At 42.4% G+C, this 20,062-nt stretch overlaps 1 protein-coding gene across 1 annotated transcript in view; it reads left to right on the top strand.

Annotated features, from left to right (window-relative positions):
• Positions 1-19,366, top strand: part of LOC131243404 (glutamine-dependent NAD(+) synthetase) — a 50,738-nt gene extending 31,372 nt beyond the window's left edge. The window contains exons 9-14 of the mRNA XM_058242755.1: positions 5,519-5,657; positions 7,081-7,257; positions 7,669-7,836; positions 9,560-9,655; positions 18,298-18,426; positions 18,916-19,366. Of these exons, the coding sequence (XP_058098738.1) occupies positions 5,519-5,657; positions 7,081-7,257; positions 7,669-7,836; positions 9,560-9,655; positions 18,298-18,426; positions 18,916-19,140 (934 nt within the window). The 3' untranslated portion in view covers positions 19,141-19,366. The remainder of the gene's footprint in view (positions 1-5,518; positions 5,658-7,080; positions 7,258-7,668; positions 7,837-9,559; positions 9,656-18,297; positions 18,427-18,915) is intronic.
• Positions 19,367-20,062: the final 696 nt, after the last annotated feature.

The following is a 20,062-nucleotide window of genomic DNA, read 5'->3' as shown; positions in this document are numbered from 1 at the left end:
CCACACTCACATTACTAGAGGAAATCAGCGCCTCGTACAAAATCCTAACAACACTACTCCCATTGCTTCTTTCAATCCAAGCAGAGAGACCACCTAACCGTTCCGTTTCTGCCTTTGCCTTCCTAACATCCTCTTAATCAAAACCTGCCACCATTTCTCAAGATGATATCGATAGCTTCTAGCCTCCTAATCCATATTGCATGACTACATTCCGGTAGGCACAAACTCTATTATCCTTAACTTTTCCCCAAACAAAGTTCTGGGTCATATTTTTCCCTGTGGGCCACCAACCTTTCTGCTAGCAAATTGAAAGCCATTCTTTTTAGCAATGGCTGCCTCCACTTCCTCGATGTAGGCGAAGTGAGCATATACAAAGCCCTTAATTAATGTCGATCCTTTCATCCTCGATACAACAACCTCCATAACCTTGCCAATCTCCCTACAAACCTGAAGAAATTCGCTTTAGATCATTCTTTCGGGAACTCCTCCATGAACAACATCGACAAGGGCTCTTCTTCTGGCTAATGTCACTGTTAGCAACAACTCCCTTTCTCCTCTTCCAATTTGTAATGGGAATCCACTCACCCATCACCATTGCACAGAAAACCAGAGCTTAACTACAATACTCGATTGCATCTAAGCGTGGTTTATGAGAGGTTTGATCACCCAAAAGCAGGTAGTTCAATTCAAGTTTACTCTGCCCTTCATTACCATCATTGTATTGAACAACTTTTTCATGATTCTTCAATATAATTGCAAATCAAAAGGATGTTCTTTGACCATATTTGTATTACTTTGATTGTGCATTCCTCAAAATATTCTACACAGAATCCTACTTAGATGAAATGAACTTTTTTTTTTTTTTTTTGAAATTGAGAATTTTATTAAAAAGAAAGAAATGAAAGAAACAAAGAAACAAGGGAAAAAAAAAAAAAAACAAGGCAACGAAAAGAAAAGAAGAAAGTAAAACCTACAATGTCAGACACCCATTTGGACCCAAAACCCATACCAAAGACTCAACCTAAACAACAAAAAGATTACGAAGCCCAATCCCTAAAGCAAATAAGGATCCTAGAGAATACAATAGCCTTAGAAACCCCGTCATTCCTAAAGCAACGCTTGTTTCTTTCAGCCTATAGAATCCATAGAACCGCCAAGAGAAGAATGCACCATCTTCTTTTTCCCAAGGCTCCACCATGCTCACCATGCCAGGAATAGAGCAGGCTGTTGACAGAGCTAGGCATAGCCCAAGAAATGCTAGCCAATCAGAGAACACTCCACCATATGTTAGAAGAGAAGGGACAATGGATGAATAGATGGTCCACTGACTCCTCTGCCCTTAAACAAAGGAGACACACATTTTAAAGACACATTCCTCTTTCCCAGAGGTTGTCAATCATTAGAACTCTATTCTGCCCAACCATCCATCCAAAAGCAACAACTTTCGGAGGCACTCCATAAAACTAAACGGGGCCTATGTGAGATGCAACACCCGACACCACAGGCGAGAAGGCAGCTCTATAAAGCGAACAAACCGAGAAGTGACTATTCCCGACCAAAGACCAATGCATGGATTCCTCCTGACCATCTACGGGCACGGACACCTGAAGACGAATAAGAAGAAGAGTAAGGTCTTGAATTTCAAACTCGTGAAAAATTCTTCGAAATGGAGGGTTTCAGCTACCCCCACCCCCTATCCTTTGGAAACAATCACTAACCAGAATATTAAGGTTCAAAGTTAAATTAAATAGGCTTGGGAAGCAATCCGGGCAGTTCGGGAGGAGGTGGTATCGGCAGAGGGGAGATGGGTAATTTCCTTTTTGCTTTTTCTGCAGGTTATGGGGTCGGTTCTAACATGGTTGCAGAATTGCGTGCGGTATATGATGGCCTCCTTCTCGGAATTCAAAGGGGTTATAGCCAAATCACTCTAGAATCGGATTCAAAACTGGTTGTTGATTTGCTTACTGGAGTGGCTAAGCAGGGTTGGAAATGGAAAATGTGGTTATATAGGATTCATCAGCTGCAACGCAGAGGTCAAATCAGATTTGCACATGTTCTAAGGGAAGGGAACTCGCCTGCGGATTTGATGGCCTGGTTAGGAAGTGCTACTCAAGCGAATGCATGGTTCGAATGTCTATCGGAGCTTCCTCCACAGGTCAGAGGTTCCATTTTCCTTGATAAGGTTGGATTAGGATCTATTAAGATGATCTAATCAGCTTTTAGAGTCTTTTGTATTTTTTTATGTGCTTCTCATGGCTGGCCCCCTATTTTAAGTAAAGGGGTGCCTCATTTGTATAGGTGCGAATTTTTGTTGATAAAAGATATAGAAGTAACTTTTTGAAAAAAAAAAAAAAAAAGGCTTGGGAAAGATTTCACAAAAATAGGGAGACTACACCAAGAATCTAGCCATAATCTGATCTTCCTACCATTGCCAAGGGAAAAATAGTCTTTATCTTTAACTAATGGGCCTACTCTCTTTATCCCTTTCCAAATGTAGGCAGCTCTGTATAGCGAGTAACTTTTAGTCCACCACCCTTCATGCTCAGTCCCATATTTAACAACAATAATTCGACACCATAAACTATCTGTTTCTATCCCAAATCTCCAAACCCATTTCTGCAAAAGGGCTTTATTAGCTAATTCAAGATTTTTGATGTCTTCTCCTCCTTCATCATAGGGAGAGCAGATTTCCGCCCAATTAAGAAGGGGAACTTCCTGGAACCACCCCTTCCTTGCCATAGAAAATCTCTACGAAGTTTATTTATCTTATTAATCACATATTTCGGGCACTGAAACATAGATGTAATAAATAGGCAAATTCAACAAAGAAGCCTTGATCAAATTCAGTCTACTACCAAGAGACAAAAGGTTTAGCATCCATGTAGAAAGTTTTCTTTCCATTCTTTCTAAAATCCTATCCCACAAAAATAATGGGAGTTTCCCAATACATAAAGGTAATCCCAAATACAAGGTAGGAAGAGAGCTTACCTTGCAACCAAAAGATTCAGCTAGAGATAGCTCCATATATCCAAATTAACCCCAAACAACTCACTCTTCGAGAGATTAACTTTTATTCTGTAACAACTTCAAACCAACATGTTGCATACCTAAAAAATTCACCATATGCTCATCAGCATCACAGAAAAGGGGCGTATCATCTACAAATTGCAAATGACAAATGCCAAAGGGAAGAGTGTCAATATGAAAACCTCTAAAAAGGCCCATTTCTTGGCCCCTTAAAAGCATACCGCTAAGAGCTTCGTCACAAAGATAGAGGATCTCCTAGATGAAGGCCTCTTGAGGATTTGTAAAATCCAGCATGCGACCAATTAATCAGCATAGAAAATTTCGGAGAGGAAATACATACTCTCATCCAAGCCCTCCATTTAAATTCGAAACCTATCCTTTGGAGCATAAAGTTGAGAAAAGCCCAATCGACATGGTCGTAGGCGCTTTTTAAATCCAGTTTACAAATAATGCCAGATTTCTTAGCTTGATAGCAAGAATGCAAACATTCATTGGCAATTAAAGAACAAACAAGAATAGGAATCACATGCCTAATCCTTTGACCCAGAACTTTACTAGAGTTTGTGTGTATTCTTTTCTCACTTTTGTAGTTGGTACTAATAACTTGAATTCTATTTATGAGATTTTATTATTGAAATAACGAGGAATTGTATGATTCTTGGCTCATGTATTTCAAGTGATGCAGGACAATTAACCCCTCGCTCTAAAAGCTCGAACTGTTAAAGTATGGCGAATTATTCCCTTCATCTCATAGCCCAGGGCCTACATCGCATGGGTTAAAAGCTCGGGCGAACCCCCCTCGTGGGCCCCAAATCACATGGGTACCGCTTCACACGGGCCGCCCACCCCGAGTGTGTCCCCGCATCCCACATGCTACCCCACTCGAGCCCGGTGTGAAATGCACATTAATCACCCTCGGTGAAGAGTCTCGAACACGAGACCTCCCCCGTGGGCCCCAAATCACATGGGTCACCCACCCCGAGTGTCTCCCTACATCCCACGGGCTACCCCACTCGAGTCCGATGTGAAAATGCCCCTACATAATCACCTCCAGTGAGGAGTTTCGAACATGAGACCTCCCGCTCTGATACCAATTTGATGCAGGACAATTAACCACTTGCTCTAAAAGCTCGAACTGTTACAGTATGGTGAATTAATCCCTTTATCTCATAGCCCAGGCCCCACATCTCATGGGTTAGGACCTCGGCCGAACCCCCCTCGTGGGCCCTAAATCATATGGGCCGCCTACCCCGAGTGTGTCCCCGCATCCCACGGGCTACCCCACTGTGAAATGCGCATTAATCACCCTCGGTGAGGAGTCTCGAACACGAGACCTCCCCCATGGGCCCCGAATCACATGGGTCACCCACCCTGAGTGTGTCCCCACATCCCACGGGCTACCCCACTCAAGCCCGATGTGAAAATGCCCATGCATTATCAAGTCTTTTGTACAAGCAACTTCCAAGGGTTGGTGGTCTAACCTATTGAGTTGGGTGGGGGGCACGTCCCTTAGAATGGATGCCCTCTGCCCCAAAAATCTCCCCAGTGGAACAATTCTAACCCTTAGATCAGTTTCCCGCAAATAGATGCTTAAAAAAAGTACACCAATGGTCCACATTCAACTGAAGAAAGGCAAATGATTTGATGGATAGGATCTTCCAATTTAGTAAAATTTTGGTGGAGGGTATATTAGATGAAAAAACAAGAACACACCTAGCTGCAATAAATTTATATGTCATCTTCTTCTCAAATTTACAACTTGTGCCTAGTCCATTTGGATTTTCCCTTTGGTTTTGTGAGGGAGCTAATTTATAGCCGCAATAAAAACATTCAAAATTGACATGCTAGCTCTCTTTGCTGGAGCATCAGCTAATCCATTTCTTTCTCTAAAAAATTGCTGGACGATCACGTTGTGGTGCTAAACTAACCCCATAATTGCCTCCCAACAATAACATGTTGACTGAGGAAGGAAAGCACCCAAAATCAGGCCATCAACAATAACTTTTGAATTGCTTTCAAGCTCCATAAAATAGAAACCAAGCCCCACACAATATCGAACAGCAACCAAATTGGCCCTAGTCTCCGCCACAACATTAGACACCTCTCCATAATGGTTATGCCCCCCACCACCACCACCACCACACACACACACACACACACACACTCGAGGATCCATCCATGTTGAGCTTAACCCAATTTTTTGTTCAAAAGGATCCATGTAGTCAATTGCACCTTTGGAACCTTGCCCAAACAAGGCTCTAGCAAAATGGAGGGAAGAGCCAGTTCTTCTGAGAAAGAACAGTCCTTTTTAACATTTTAAGGAGGGGACTCACCTCATTTATGGTGGACTATGATCGATTAAACCTTCTCCATTAACTAGAATATATGCATTTATCATATTCACTAGTCTGTTTCCAGTATGTACAATTGACCTGTCAAGTCTAACGTGTTCTAAGTGATCAATAACAACAATTTGTATAATCCCTTGCAGTTCTGAGGCCACAAGGTTGAGGTCAAAAGTATTGGCGGATGAGATTGGTTCGTGGCACCTTAATGTTCCGATAGATTCTATTATTTCTGCATTTCTTTCCTTGTTCCAAACTATTACAGGGAAGCGTCCACATTATAAGGTAACTTTCATAGCTATATGCCTTCTCCTACCCAAGTTTCCACTCTAACACATTTTCAAGGTTTGTGTCAAATTATGAATTGTCAACATTCATTTTGATTCTCCTTTTTTTCTGAAATTTGTTGTGGATATCTATACTACATATAATGCAACTAGCTTTTGGATATTTTTGCCCCTGTAAATAGATTTCGTAGGGTAGAGAATCTTGAATACTGAAAGGGCATGGGAAGAAATTTTAAATAAAGTCGGGGGTGTTTTGGGAATTAGAAAATGTGGTTGTTGTCTGTCTTACATTTCAGATTTAACCTGCAATATGCCTTTAAATGGCTTAGATTTTACCCACAAAAAGCAACTGATGCCATCATGCTAGTAGTCCATTCTCCTCTTCAACGCACGCCCCAACAGTACTACTAGGGAGCCATGCATTAAAGGCCATGTGAAGGCCACCTTGATGAATTTATGAATCCACTTTGTACATCTATTGCACAAGCTCGTGCTAGTACGTCAGTTGAAAACAAGTTAAATCTAAAACTCTTTAAGTGGGTCATAACATCAGTGAAAGTGGGGATGGATCATCCACTGTTGAAAACATCCCTCCTTTCCTTTGTCTGGCCATACCCTTTCCCTCTCTCTGTCTCCCCTACTCTCCCTCTGCATGCATTGAATGTGCCATCCCCCTTGAACTAATGACAATGGTTTTGCTATCCCTTTTTTTGGGGGATGTGTCTGCTAAGGTTAATACCCATTTCTTCATCATGCTATGCTGTATGTTGTGTATCTAGACATCCAGTTTTTAATCTACGAGCAGTGAAGTTCAACATTCGGGCACATGTATGAGTATTAAGATTGTTCATGGTGCTGGAATCCACAACCTACTTGTTGTTATTCAAAAGATATCTTAAGTAGGTGTATAAATGGGCTGAGATGGCCCAGGTCGAGGCTTGCCCAAGCTCGACCTATGAGCTAAATACCTGGGTCCAGCCACAGTCCATTCCTCTAGCTAAGCATCTAAGACCGAGCCTGGCCCAGCCACAATCCATTCCTCTAGCTTAACATCTAAGAGTGAGCCTGGCCCAGCACGCTAGGTAAGTGCCTATTCCAATAGCATCAAATAGCCAGGCATAGCTGTTGCATTCAGGCCTTACGTGCATATCCAAACCCAGGCCTGCCCCATCTAATTATCTGGCCTCAAATCTCATGCGCAAGGCCAACCCAGGGAATTTAGCTTGAGCCCAAACAAGCTGGGCAGTCGCCAGGTCTGGGCCAGCCCCGTCCACTTCCACCCCTAATGTTAAGTAGATGGTGAATTTCCATCTATTGCACCGATTTTAATGTATTAATAGACCTAGTCCTAACAACTGTAATGTGCAACAATCTATTAGAAGTTGCATGGTAGCTCAACCATTTTTTCCCATTTTGTATAGGTTGATGGTGGATTGCATGCTGAGAACCTGGCGTTGCAGAACATTCAAGCTCGAATTAGAATGGTGCTAGCATTTATGTTAGCATCACTCATGCCCTGGGTTCAAAACAAGCATGGATTCTTTCTTGTGCTAGGTAGCTCTAATGTTGATGAAGGATTGCGGGGTTACTTAACGAAGGTAAAAATCATATCTTCCCACCTATTTCATGTCTTCTAATACTTTTATATATCTTTTATTGTCTGTTATCTGGGTTTAAAATGAAAAACTGAACTCAGACTTTTCTACTTGATTAAGTTTCTTGACTGTAAAAAGCTTGTGCTTGATTTTCCAAATACTTATACTAAAGTTTTTCAAGTACTAGATAAAGATTTCAAGCACCCAGTTGCTGCTTTAACTCAGCTGGTTTTAATCAAATTGAGTCGGCTCAGTGAGTTCTGGACTACTCAATCGAGGTTTTAAACATGGGCTGTTGTAGAAAGTATATGCTATTGATCTGTATGGGCATTACTCTTGAGGCTTTCAATCTGAAAGGCATTATCTTTGACATAATTTAGTTAAATTATCTCATGATAACTTGTCTTTTGGCAGTATGATTGCAGCTCAGCAGATATAAATCCCATTGGGAGTGTAAGCAAGCAGGATCTTCGGGCATTCTTGCGGTGGGCAGCCATTCATCTTGGCTATGCATCTTTAGCAGATGTTGAAGCAGCTCCTCCAACTGCTGAACTGGAGCCTATACGTTCCAATTACAGCCAGGTATTGCTCTAGATTTACCTCTCAATGCTTATCTAAGGCCTGTTTGGATTTGGGCAAGGTTGTGTCACAACTAGTAATCCATGGCGTGCTGTCAAGGTTTGCTGATCATGGACATGCTGTTTCTGAGTAGATGTTCCGGCCCTCGTTTGTCAAACACCCTGGATTGTGAACAGGAGAGATAGTGGCACATGTAGGGGAATTAAAGATTGGTTGGTGGCACACTTAAACATGTGCACATGCACATTGAAACATGTGCCGCCTTTTTTTAGTGCTCGAAGACTGATGGTGGCATATATGCACTTGTAGGATGCTTGAACTTGGACAGTTGCATATATGGCACATTGAAAGATGTGATTCATGTGCACAGATAAATACGATCCTCAGGTGCCCTGAAACTAAAAAGTGTCATTGACAAAGTAGTTCCACCTAATCGATGGTCTAACGGTCACATGCCCATGACTACTTGTCCAAGAGTGCATTGGTTCCCGTGTAGAAGGCTATTGACAAACTACAGATGTACAGTTGTCCATGATGACTCGTAGGGAGTCGGGACACAACTTTTCCCATATCCAAAGAGATCCTAAAAGTGTCTTCAGCATCTATTTCTGCATCCCACGACAGTGTCAGCCTTTCTGTTTTTAGTTCATGAACATAACCTCTCTCGTGCTTGTTCTTCAATTTCGAGTTATGAACCCTTTTCAAATGTAGATTTCAGAGGTTTTCTAATCCCACAGGCTTGTATAATGCATCCACTTTACATGCCAAAACATCTGCCAACCTGGTACAAATGTGTGCTGACTGTGCAACACATCTGGTTGGCCAGTGTTAGAAACAAATGGATGGCTTAGAAAAAACTTGGCCAAGTTCTCTTTGCCGGCAATTTGTTTCATATACCATGGCCCACCTGATAAGTGGACCAGGTGGGGCATCTACATTGTGGGGGCCAGATGATGAACCAATTGGATGTTCAACACTTGTTTCAGGTTGACATGGGCTGAGTAATACACACATTGAGCACTAATAAACATTTAGATTTTAAATCTACTCCTGAGACTTGACGTTTCCTCATGATTTTTTTCTCTTTTCTGTGGCTCGATTAAGGTATTATTAGCTCAACCCTTCTACCTTTGAAGCCTTCTTTGTCCAAGACGTCAAAAGAGCTTTGCTAAGGACACAGATGTGTGCAATAAAGCTCATGTACACTCCACACGTCTGCCAACACGGCACATAGGTGGATCCAGTCCATCCATCAAGTTGGTCCGGCCTTGAACTTGTTTTCTCAAAAGTAAATCTTGTCCCCTCAGCATGTGGGCCCCAATACTGGAAACAGGTGGATGAGTTAGAAAACTTCAGCCAAGTTTTTCAGAGCTGTACGTTTATTTTGCAAAATGAGACCCACCTGACCAGTGGATCAACCTGATTCTTGGGCTAGGGAATCACTATAGTGGTGCCATTCTGACGGATGGATTGGATCTTGGACATATAATGCCATGCTGGCACATGTGTGGCATCTATGTGAGCTTTACTGCACACGTGTGTGGACTTAGCAAAGCTCCAAACAGAAACTTCATGATGCATTTTGTATTATCCACGTTCACCGGAATAAAAGCAAAATGAACTTCATGATGCATTTTGTATTATCCACGTTCACCGGAATAAAAGCAAATCATTTTGGAGTACTTTCTGATGTTTTCTCACCTGACACTTGTGCTACATTAATTAGTTGGACGAAGTGGACATGGGCATGACGTATGAGGAGTTATCCGTCTATGGAAGGTTGCGTAAGATTTTCCGCTGTGGTCCTGTTTCAATGTTCCAGGTTTGTCTTACGATCTCTGTCTCATTCAATTTGCAGAAACTTGCCCATTACTTGGAAATTGTTTTTTTGATTTTGCTCAAAAAAAGTCAATCTTCAAGTGAGCCAGCAATTTATATAAATTGGAGTTTGGAACCCTTACTCTTTAAGTCTGCTGGAAATGAATCAGATTGGCCAAGCTCCATGTCAATCAGCTAGGTCTCTATTAATAGTGCTATTGTTTAATGAGATAAGCTTGAGTTTTCTGAAGCATTTCTTCTTCAAGTAGATGTCATTGAACCTTTTATGCCAGGTAGTTTCATTTTTCTTTTTTCTTTTTTTAAAGAAGGAAAAATATGTGTCTTCTTTCTGATGTTTTCGAAACCAGAGGAGATTTTGCGCTTTCCAAATGTCAGGCAATAAACTCATTTCATACCGTAGCTGCGTGAAACGAGATCTATTTCCAGTCTGTCAAGATTTTCTGGTTCTTTATAAGCAATGAGAAAAGAAAAGGCGAATTCTGTTTTCTACAAAATCAAAACACACTTTCAATTCTTAAACCTAAAAAATCTATCGAAAAGATTCTAATCCTTTTTTCTCATTTGAACTGTCCTTTACTTCTTTTTTATTTGGAGAGATAATGATAACTTTATTAGAAAAAGTAAAGAAAGAAAACAAAAAGAGAAAGGATAGCTAATCCGCTGAGATAGCGGATCGACTAGGTCCCAAAAAAGAAAAATTACAATTCTGGAGTTGAGTAATGGAAGAACTCCAATCTGCTATGAAAGAAATCACCCTAAGCACAATATTCTCCATCGGATTGGAGGTTCCATTAAAATATCTTGCATTCCTTTCTTCCCACACCGTCCACCAAACTGCCAAGAGCGAGATTCTCCAGAGAATAGATCTTTGCTTTCCACACCTAAGGCCATACCAAGCTTGAAGGAAACTGTGGGTTGAGCTTGGAGATACCCAGGGGATGTTAAACCGGGAGAGGATGTGATTCCAAATCTGATTGGAGAAAGAGCAGTGGATAAAAAGATGATCCACCGTTTCTTCATCAGCCATACAACAGAGACAAATATTGGTGAGGCACATTCCCCTTTTCCTGAGGTTGTCTACCGTGAGTACCTTCTTTTTACCCATCAACTAGGGGTGTACATCGAGTCGAGCCGGCCTTAGCTCGACTCGGCTCGGCCACTGGCTGACCTCAGCTCGAACTCGGCTTGGCTTGGTCCTCGAGCCTGATTGCTTGGCTCAGTTCGGTCAGCAGCTCGGGCTGAGTCGAGCCAAGATCGAGCTGAGTTCGCCATTGAGGCATTTCCACAAACACCTGAACTGCAACTTCAAAATCCCACTGTTTTACATGTAAGTTAGAAACAAGCCACCTAAAAACCAAATCCCATATATCAATATATCACCATCAATTCAAAAGGCAAAGGGAAAACACAAAAAATTAAAAAAGAAAAAAATGGACGTGGACGGCAAGTAGAAGGAGAAGAAGAAAGGTATTTGTGCTTTTTTCCTCCAACAAGTTGACTTTACACAGGAAAGCTTCTAAAATCACTCCCACAAAACCTCAAATCCTCACATCACATCCCATCACCACATCTACCACTCAAAAGACATTATTACCCCTCTCTGTTTCTCTAATTCCATCAACCAATACAAGCCCTAGGTGAAACAGCCTTCTAAAAAAAAAAGGGTAAAAAGAGAGGCTAAAATACCTCATTACAACATAAAAACCAAGAAAAACAAAGAGAAAATGGGTATTTGTTTCATGTACATACCTTCCTTGCCACCAGCCACCTTTCGTTGAGCCATTTTATCAAACAGTTGGTGAGCAACATCAATGGCAAAGTAACCGAGTCACCGAACTGGTTCGATCCGAGTTCAATTCGAGCTGGATTCGATCCGAGTTGAGTCGAGCTGGGGCCTGCTCGAACTCGACTCGAACTCATTTTCGAGCTCAAAAAATCAGCTGGACTCGGCTCGAACTCAGCTTCGAACCGAGTCGAATCGAGCTTTTTCGAGTCGGGTCGAGCGAGCTAACCGAGCTAGCTCGGTTCGTGTACACCCCTACCACCAACCAACCGAAAGCAACTATCTTGGGAGGGACTTGAATCTTCCAAACTTGCTTGAACGAGTCATCTTCCGTTGTCTGCTTATCGCTGGAGAGGATGTTGTATAGCGATTCAACCAAAAATAGCCCTGTTTTATCTGCCTGCCAAAGAATCCTATCGTCCCCAAGAAGGTCCAATTTGTTGCTTTGGATCCGATTGAGAAATGCTACAAACTCTCCAATCTCCCTGTCTCGAAGATTACTTCTACAGTCCGGATTCCACACCACTTCTTCCCCAATGATTGAATAGCACCCCTCCACCGTGATGGCCTTGTTAACGACAAGACTATAAATTTGCGGAAAAACATTTCTAAGGGGCTCGTCCCCCACCCAAATATCCTCACAAAAACGGGTACGGTTACCTTTACCAATTGCAAAACAAATACCCTTTAGGACTTCTTCTTTCATCGATAAAATACCTTTTCAAAGGGCCGAAGCTTTATAATTAGAGGAGTCCTTTGTCCACCATCCCCCTCTCGAAGCACCGTATTTACTTTTGACTAGATTGTTCCAAAGGGCACCACTCTCATTACCAAGTCTCCATGTCCATTTGCTTAGGAGAGCCTGATTCATATTTTTGAGATCTTTCATACCTGCCCCTCCTTTTTCGTTATGATTGCAGACCTTCTTCCAACTGACCAAATTGAAAAATTTTCTTCTCTTCCTTTCCATGCCACAAAAAATCCCATCTAAGTTTTTCTAAAGTTGTCAGAATTGAAGCCGGACATTTAAAGAGAAATATAAAGTAGAGGGGAAGATTTGATAGTGCTGCCTTGATGAGAGTTAATTGGCCAACCAAGGAAAGGTATCTACACTTCCATCTAGTTAGATACATTCCAAATCTTTCAATAACCTTATCCCACAGGAACTTTGGGGGCTTTCCTATGCATAAAGGAAGATTGACAAAAGAAGTTGAGAGACGGCCCGCCAAGCATCGAAAAAAATCAGCATAGTTCTTGATTTCTTCTTCCTCCATATTAATTCCAAATAATTTAGATTTAGTCATATTCACTCTCAAACCTGAAACCGCTTCGAAGCACTTGATGATGGTCCGCAAATTACTCACTTTGTTCTGGTCTGCCTCACAAAATAGGAGAGTGTCATCCGCAAACGGAATATGGGAAATCGGATTAACCATCCCTTTCACTCTCAGCCGGCTAAATAGACCTTTATTTTGACCCTTGGTCAACATCCTTGAAAGGGCCTCCCCAACTATAAGAGATAGAAAAGGGGATAGGGGATCTCCTTGACGTAAGCCCCTAGAGCTTTTGAAGAAACCTTTTGGGGATCCATTTATGAGAATTGAAAAAAAAAAAACGTAGATCCCAGACATCCTCCTATCCATCTTCTCCATGTGTCTCGAAACCTCATCCGCTTTAGCATATATTGCAAAAAACCCCAATCAACATGATCATACACATTTTCAATATCCAATTTACATATTATTCCCTTTGATTTCGCTCTATGATTTGAGTCCAAACATTCGAGGGCTATAAGCGCACTGTCCACTATCTGTCATCCCGGAATAAAAACACTTTGATTATCTGAGATAAGAGCACCCATCACACTTTTTAGTTGCGATGCCAAGACTTTTGCCAAAATTTCGTACGGGCCACCAAGTAAGCTGATCGGCCGAAAGTCCTTCAAGGAGTCCGCTCCCGGACTCTTAGGAATAAGCGCTACAAAGGAGGCCCTTAATTCTTTCGAAAGCCGCCCTCTATCATAGAATTCATTCATGAAATCCACAATATCTCCTTTTATCAATTCCCAAAAGCTTTGAAAGAAAAATATTGGGAAACCATCTGGACCAAGCGCCTTGTCCCCTCTCAACTCCATCACCGCACCTTTCACCTCTTCTAGTGTAAAAGAGGATTCAATAGCTTCCGCTTCATCTTCGGATAATCTTTCTACATGAAGATAGTCCAACTTTGGCCTATGCCAATCTTCTTTCGTTAACAAATTGCTGAAATATCGAACAACCTCTTTCGATATGGAATCCTTGTCTTCAAGCGGAACCCCCTCCACCACTATATTTCTAATTTTATTGACCCTGGCACGCACACTAGCTATGACATGGAAAAAATTTGTATTCTTATCCCCTTCCCTTATCCAGTTGGAGCGCGATTTCTGTCTCCACAATATTTCGTCTTCCAATACCCTTTTCGAGTATTTTTGAATTAAGTCAATTCCTCTTTGTCCGGATTCCGCTGATGACACTCCATCTTGCACTTCGCGATCAATCGCCTGAAGGTCTCTTAGGATCGAATTTGTTTCCTCTTCTCTCTTACGCAAGTCTGATATTTTCCAAGTCTTTATCTTTTCTTTTAGTAATTTCAATTTTCTGCACAGTTTATACCCAGCTTAGCCTTCAACTTTGAAACCTTTCCATCAATCTGATATTTTCTGATGGAACCCTTCAATTTTCAGCCATGAAATATCAAATCTGAACGGTTTTAGACCCCAATTCTGTTCATCCACTGCCAGGATAAGAGGGTTGTGGTCCGACACAGGATTTGGAAGGATAGACTGCGAGAGCAGCGGGAACATTTCCAACTATTCTGGCAAGATCAAAAATCTGTCTAACCTGGACATAGATGGATTCTCCCTACCATTAGACCAGGTAAATCTTGTGCATAGCAGAGGAAGATCCACCAGTTCCTGATCTTCGATCCATGAAGAAAAACGGCGCATACCAGCCGACATCCCACCTACCTGAGATCTTTTGAAGGCGTATCGCGTGATGTTGAAATCCCCTCCAATACACCACGGCCCAGCAAACCTCTGCCTGGAAGAATTTAGATCCTCCCAGAACTCAACTCTTTTAGTTTCCTGGTTGGACCCATAGACAGAAGTGATGAGACATTAGAAATCGAAGGAGACATCTTTCAGAATAACTGAAACAGAAAACATTCCATTCCAGCTATCATTTAGAGACCAGCGAGAGGATTTCCAAGCAATCAGAATACCTCTGGAACTGCCAATTGAATCTAATGCTTTCCAACTAACATCTTTTACACTCCAGAGGGAGCTCATCAGCTTGTCACTGAATGTAGTCACCTTAGTTTCCTGAAGACAGATCACCTCTGCATTACTTCTTCCGATGATGTCTTTGATTAATCTTCGCTTCTGCTTTGGACCCAGACCTCTGATATTCCAGCTGAAGACTTTCATTTTGGAATTGATCTTCCCTGTAGGACCTGAGTTCCTTCTAGATGCTCGGACGAGGAAGTAGAGAAGGGGCTTTTTATTAGGCTGTGTAATTCCTTATTGCTGTTGCACCTTAGAGGGGGTTTCCTGGGAGATCTTGTATGTTGTAATGGTCGGCCACGCTCCTCGATGCATTGGAATAAAACTAGGTAGTCTTCTGGAAGATCGCCAAATGAGACTCCTATTGATCTACCAACATGACCTATTGCGTCCCTTATCCATTTCTTCTTCTGAATAGTTTCAACCAGCTTCGCCCTTTGATTTGCTTTTTCCATTCTTTCCATGAGATCACCTCCCTGCTCTTCATGCGATAAACCCAGCCTGACCTGTGGAGGTTCCAGCTCTATTATTCCTTTGGTTATTCCTTCCTCAAAGAGTTCTGCTAACACAAGATCTGACATCGGATCTGAAGAAAATATAGGATGGGAAGACAGAGATACTACAGATGCAGCATTTTCGGATGTCCAGGAACGAGCGTCGTTCTCAAAATCGCTGCATTCTTCACCCTCTAATAACAAAGGGGAAGAATTGCCTTCGAATGAGGGGCAACAAACATCCAAATGGTTAGATAAAATGTTGTCACTTGAGGATCTACCTAACACGTGCGGAATTGATGTCCAAATTGATCGGGGCTCGAAAGAACGGTGTGGATTTGGTGGGCCGTCCTCACTGAACTGTGTAATAGAAGGACATTCCGCGGCTACAATTGTTAAAATTAGTCGACTGTTGGATGAGGGATTTGAGTTAGTTGGAAGCTGTTGTAGGTGCATTGGCAGACTCGCATGCTTTGGCAACTATGATCTGAGAAGGGTCGGACAATCTGAGGTCAAATCGCCTTTCCGAACCTCCCGATCGGATTCATCTAGCCTCGGGATTTTGCCACGTGTCGATACGCCATCCATGCCTCTGTCCGAAGCATCAAACCCTCGTCCGAAGCTGCCGCGTGTATGGATCGCCTTGACTCTAATGCCCGTAGCCCTCGAGCGAGGCCCGAGACTGCCGAGTGTTGAAAAGTCTTTGTTTCTGTTGCCCGAGGTCTGCACGCTACAGATGGAGTCATTATTATCCTGCCTACCCTCTGCCAAGGCTTGAATCCGAAGTGGACATGTGTCAAGTTGGACACGTGTCGCTCGATTCATCTGACTTCTGACTACCGCACTGCCCTCTCCCACTTGCGCTTGACACGTAATTGCAAAGTTGTTCGTTGCTTCTGATGGGTATGAAGACGGTGCTCCTTTTTCCCTGTCCATAGCTATCCCTGCTCTCTCCACCAGGTGTGAAGAGTCCTTCGCCCTCCAAAGATCTTCCCATCGCGGGATTGGGACATTTGAATCATCCCTTTGGACTGGCAGATAGAACATCCTGTCTAGAATCGATACCTGAACGAAATGGGGCATAACATCTTCCTTCCGCCGCCTAACCATGGCCCTAATCACCCCCATCTCCTCCCCCGATATCGTTTTCAGGTCTATTTGAATCATTTGGCCCACGCAAGTAGCTGCGTCATGGAAAAAATCTTCATTCCAGAACTCTAGTGGTACTAACCATATCAGAATCGAATCCATACCTCTTCCATCCTGAACTGAGAGAACTCCTCCCATCTCTGGATCTTGCCAATCGGCCTGTCTTTGTGAATCACTACCGCCATGATCAGAACATCTGGATTAGCCCCCGGCGTCAGTTGGATCCATAGCTTATTGTACCCTATCAGCTTTTTGTTGTAATGTTCTGGCGGAATGTTACAACATTCTTCCAACCAGAGTCTCATTTGAGGAATGGAATCACCTGGGATCATGGTAGCTACCACCGAGTCCAACAGGGCCTGTTTGGATTTCTCCACCACATCCATGCTAATTCGGATCAAGTTTCCCTCCCCCCCCCCCCCCTTTTTTTTTCTTCCTTCCCTGACCCCACGCTTGGTAGATTGCTGCCTCTCTGATCGATCGATGTTGCAAATCTACCTCTTTCGAGCCCAGAAGAGCATCCTTGAATGAGAATCTTCCTCTGTTATCTGACCCACTGTTGTCCTCGCCAAGGGGGGGAGATGAACTTCGATTTTCTTTGAGTATGGAAAGTGCCATTTCTGTTAGAGTATTTGAACTCTGGGCCAAATCTAGCCTTTTGAACCTTTAGCTTTACACCTCCAAAACCTTCGCCATTCAGCAACTGAATCGCCCTATTGAGTTCGTCGATGGACCTCATCCTAACCAGCGTGAATCCCCTGTAAGCTCCAGTTTGCTTATGTCTCAGCCTAACAACATCCATAACGGAGCCTGCCCTTTCGAACACCCTTTCGAAGTTAACTGGAGCCCATCCTTCCGGAAAATCTCTTACGAAAAGGGTTGGATAGAAGGTTGCATCCTTTCCTTTCTGTAGTACAGAACCTTTCTTCCTCGATACGACTTTCCATTTTTCTCCTTTCTCTATCTCTTGTGATGGCTGATCCGACCATCTGCACGAGCTCCCTTCCATCTTCTACCAGTCCTAGTATGCCTGTAACAAGCAAGTTACTGTACCGAGTCCTGGCCAGCAGACCCTCCTCGTTTTCAGCCGGCAGTTATGTGCCGTTGCGCGGGCAGCAAACCCCTGTTCTGGCAATCTTGATCCAATATCGTCTTCCTGCTTGCTGGAATCTTCAACCCTGGAATCTCGTCAAAGCCACCCCTTCTTCACATGGTTACATCCTGTGCACTATAATTATATACAGATTCTGACCAATGGTTGTGAAAGGGACATTACCTCAATTATGAGTAATGGTCCACTTGTGAAACTGTCCTTTACGATATAAGTTTCTATGAAGAAGGCTTGGCAAACATCATCCAAAGGTCTTTTTTTCCCCCTCAAAACTTCTCTCCTTAGCTTTTTATTATGATTATTTTTTAATCTTTTAATTTCATAAGAGTGGTTTAGAAGAATCTGTATACTCAACAACTAATATAAAGTTCTTAGTTATATGTTTTAAACATAAAACTACTTTTAGTTTTCTCTTCTCATTTTTTAAACCAAGCCATATAAAATCTTAACATTTTTGTTTGGCATAAAATGCCCACATGATGTTTTTCTACTATGATATAGTTATCAAAATATGTTGGATTAATGCATGTAGCATTAACCGTGATAGTTGTAATGAACATTCTAGATTTTAATTCAGTAATTTATACTCATGAATAGTATCACCTTTCTCGTCTTGGACCAAAGTTTTAAGATTCCAACAAAGGATATCGCTCAAACAAGGTCGAATGTGAAAACCCCATACTGCATTTTGCCCCTTGAAAAGAAGTGTTGGTGAGAATGATTTATTTTCATTTTCTTTCCCTAACTATTTTTCTTCTTGTAGAATCTCTGCTACAAGTGGGGTGGAAAATTAACTCCATCAGAGGTAGCTGCTAAAGTGAAGTACTTCTTCAAGTACTATTCAATCAATCGGCATAAGATGACCGTCTTAACACCTTCCTACCATGCTGAGGTATTCAACTCTCTTGATCCTCTGCAAGTTGCAACCATGGGGGAAAATTGAGTTTATTGAACAGATAAATGCTATTATATTGTACCGCATCATTCAATAATATGCTCTTCGGCTGTTGATCTGGTGGGCCACCATCCAGGCAGGCCATAAAAATTGTAGTGGCTGGATAAATCTGACCATCGCATTGCTGTGACTCTGCCCAATGAATGTGGATCATTGGTTCTTTTTTTGAGTCAAACATTGTTTCTTGGGCAAGTGATCAATGGCCACAACGTGTTTCAGATGCCTTGATTTTTTTGCTGTAGCACGATGGCTCACCAGATAAATGGTTGTGTACTGTAAGCAAGTGCCATGTGTACAGTAGAGATGTTTTGATCTGCACTTCATGTAGCTGAATAACTATATGTTTTTGGAAACAGTAATGCTGTTGGAAAATAATTTCATATTAAAAAATAATTAATAATAATAACACCCATTTGGTGTCTACAGAGTTACTCACCAGAGGATAACAGATTCGACCTACGCCAGTTCCTATATAACACAACATGGCCGTATCAGTTCCGCAAGATTGATGAACTTGTGAGTGAGGTTGATGGTGACAAGGTTGCTGCTTGGGAATCGAATGGACAGGAAAATGGGGAGATTGCCTCCGGCCATGGGAGAGGTTTGGGAGTTGTGGCTGCAGGCTCTGGAAATCCAAAAGCTGGCCTTTAAAATTGAAAGATAAGCATATGAATAAAGGTGATATTAAGTTGTTGATGGTTTTATCCCCTTGTCTAGTTCATTTGAAATTTGATTTAACTATTCTTGTCAATTCCCCTTCTCTGTGTGCATGTAAAGTAGCATGCATGCACTGTGATTGGTCCATGTAGACCATGGAATAAGAAGGTCTGAGACTCTGAGGATGTAACGTTTCCCTAATTAGATTTGACTACCCTACCCGCTTTTCCCACTTGCAAGTGTGTGTGTGTGTGTATAGGGAAATGGTTCTATGCGGTCGAGCTCATGGGAACTTCCCATGAGGTCGAGCTGTGTGGGCCTCACCGTGATGTGTGTCGAACATCTACCCCATGCATTTGATGCGTCCCCTTTAAATTATGGGATATCCCAAAAATCAGCCATATACGGAACTCAGGTGGGCCATACCATCTAAAATCATGTGAAGACATGCATAAAACATATAAAAGCACTTTGTGGGGCCCACCTAAAATTTGGATGCATCTGAAACTTGGTCTGACCCCTCATCCAAGTGGGACACACATAATGGATGGGCTAGATTTGTAAACTACATCTCGGTGGGCCTAACAAATGATTATGAATGTCTCTCAACTTTTGTATGTGGTGTGGCCCACACAAGTAATGTATTGACTTGATTTTTAAGCCTGAGGTCCACCATGGAATGGTACATCTGACTGATGGGGTAGATGTTCGACACACATCACAGTGGGGCCCACACAGCTTGACCTCATGGGAAGTTCCCATGAGCTCGACCGCATAGAACCATTTCTATATATATATGTGTGTGTGGGGGCGCGCGTGCACGCGTGTGTGTAATATATATGTGTGTACGCTCCAAATGGTCTCTCTCTCTCTCTCTCTCTCTCTCTCTCTCTCTTTTAATAAAAACTTGGCTTCT

The sequence above is a fragment of the Magnolia sinica genome, chromosome 1, assembly GCF_029962835.1.
Source record: "Magnolia sinica isolate HGM2019 chromosome 1, MsV1, whole genome shotgun sequence".
Lineage (NCBI taxonomy): Eukaryota > Viridiplantae > Streptophyta > Magnoliopsida > Magnoliales > Magnoliaceae > Magnolia > Magnolia sinica.
The sequence above is the reverse complement of the archived record's forward strand: the minus strand, read 5'-3'. Positions and strand labels throughout refer to the sequence as shown.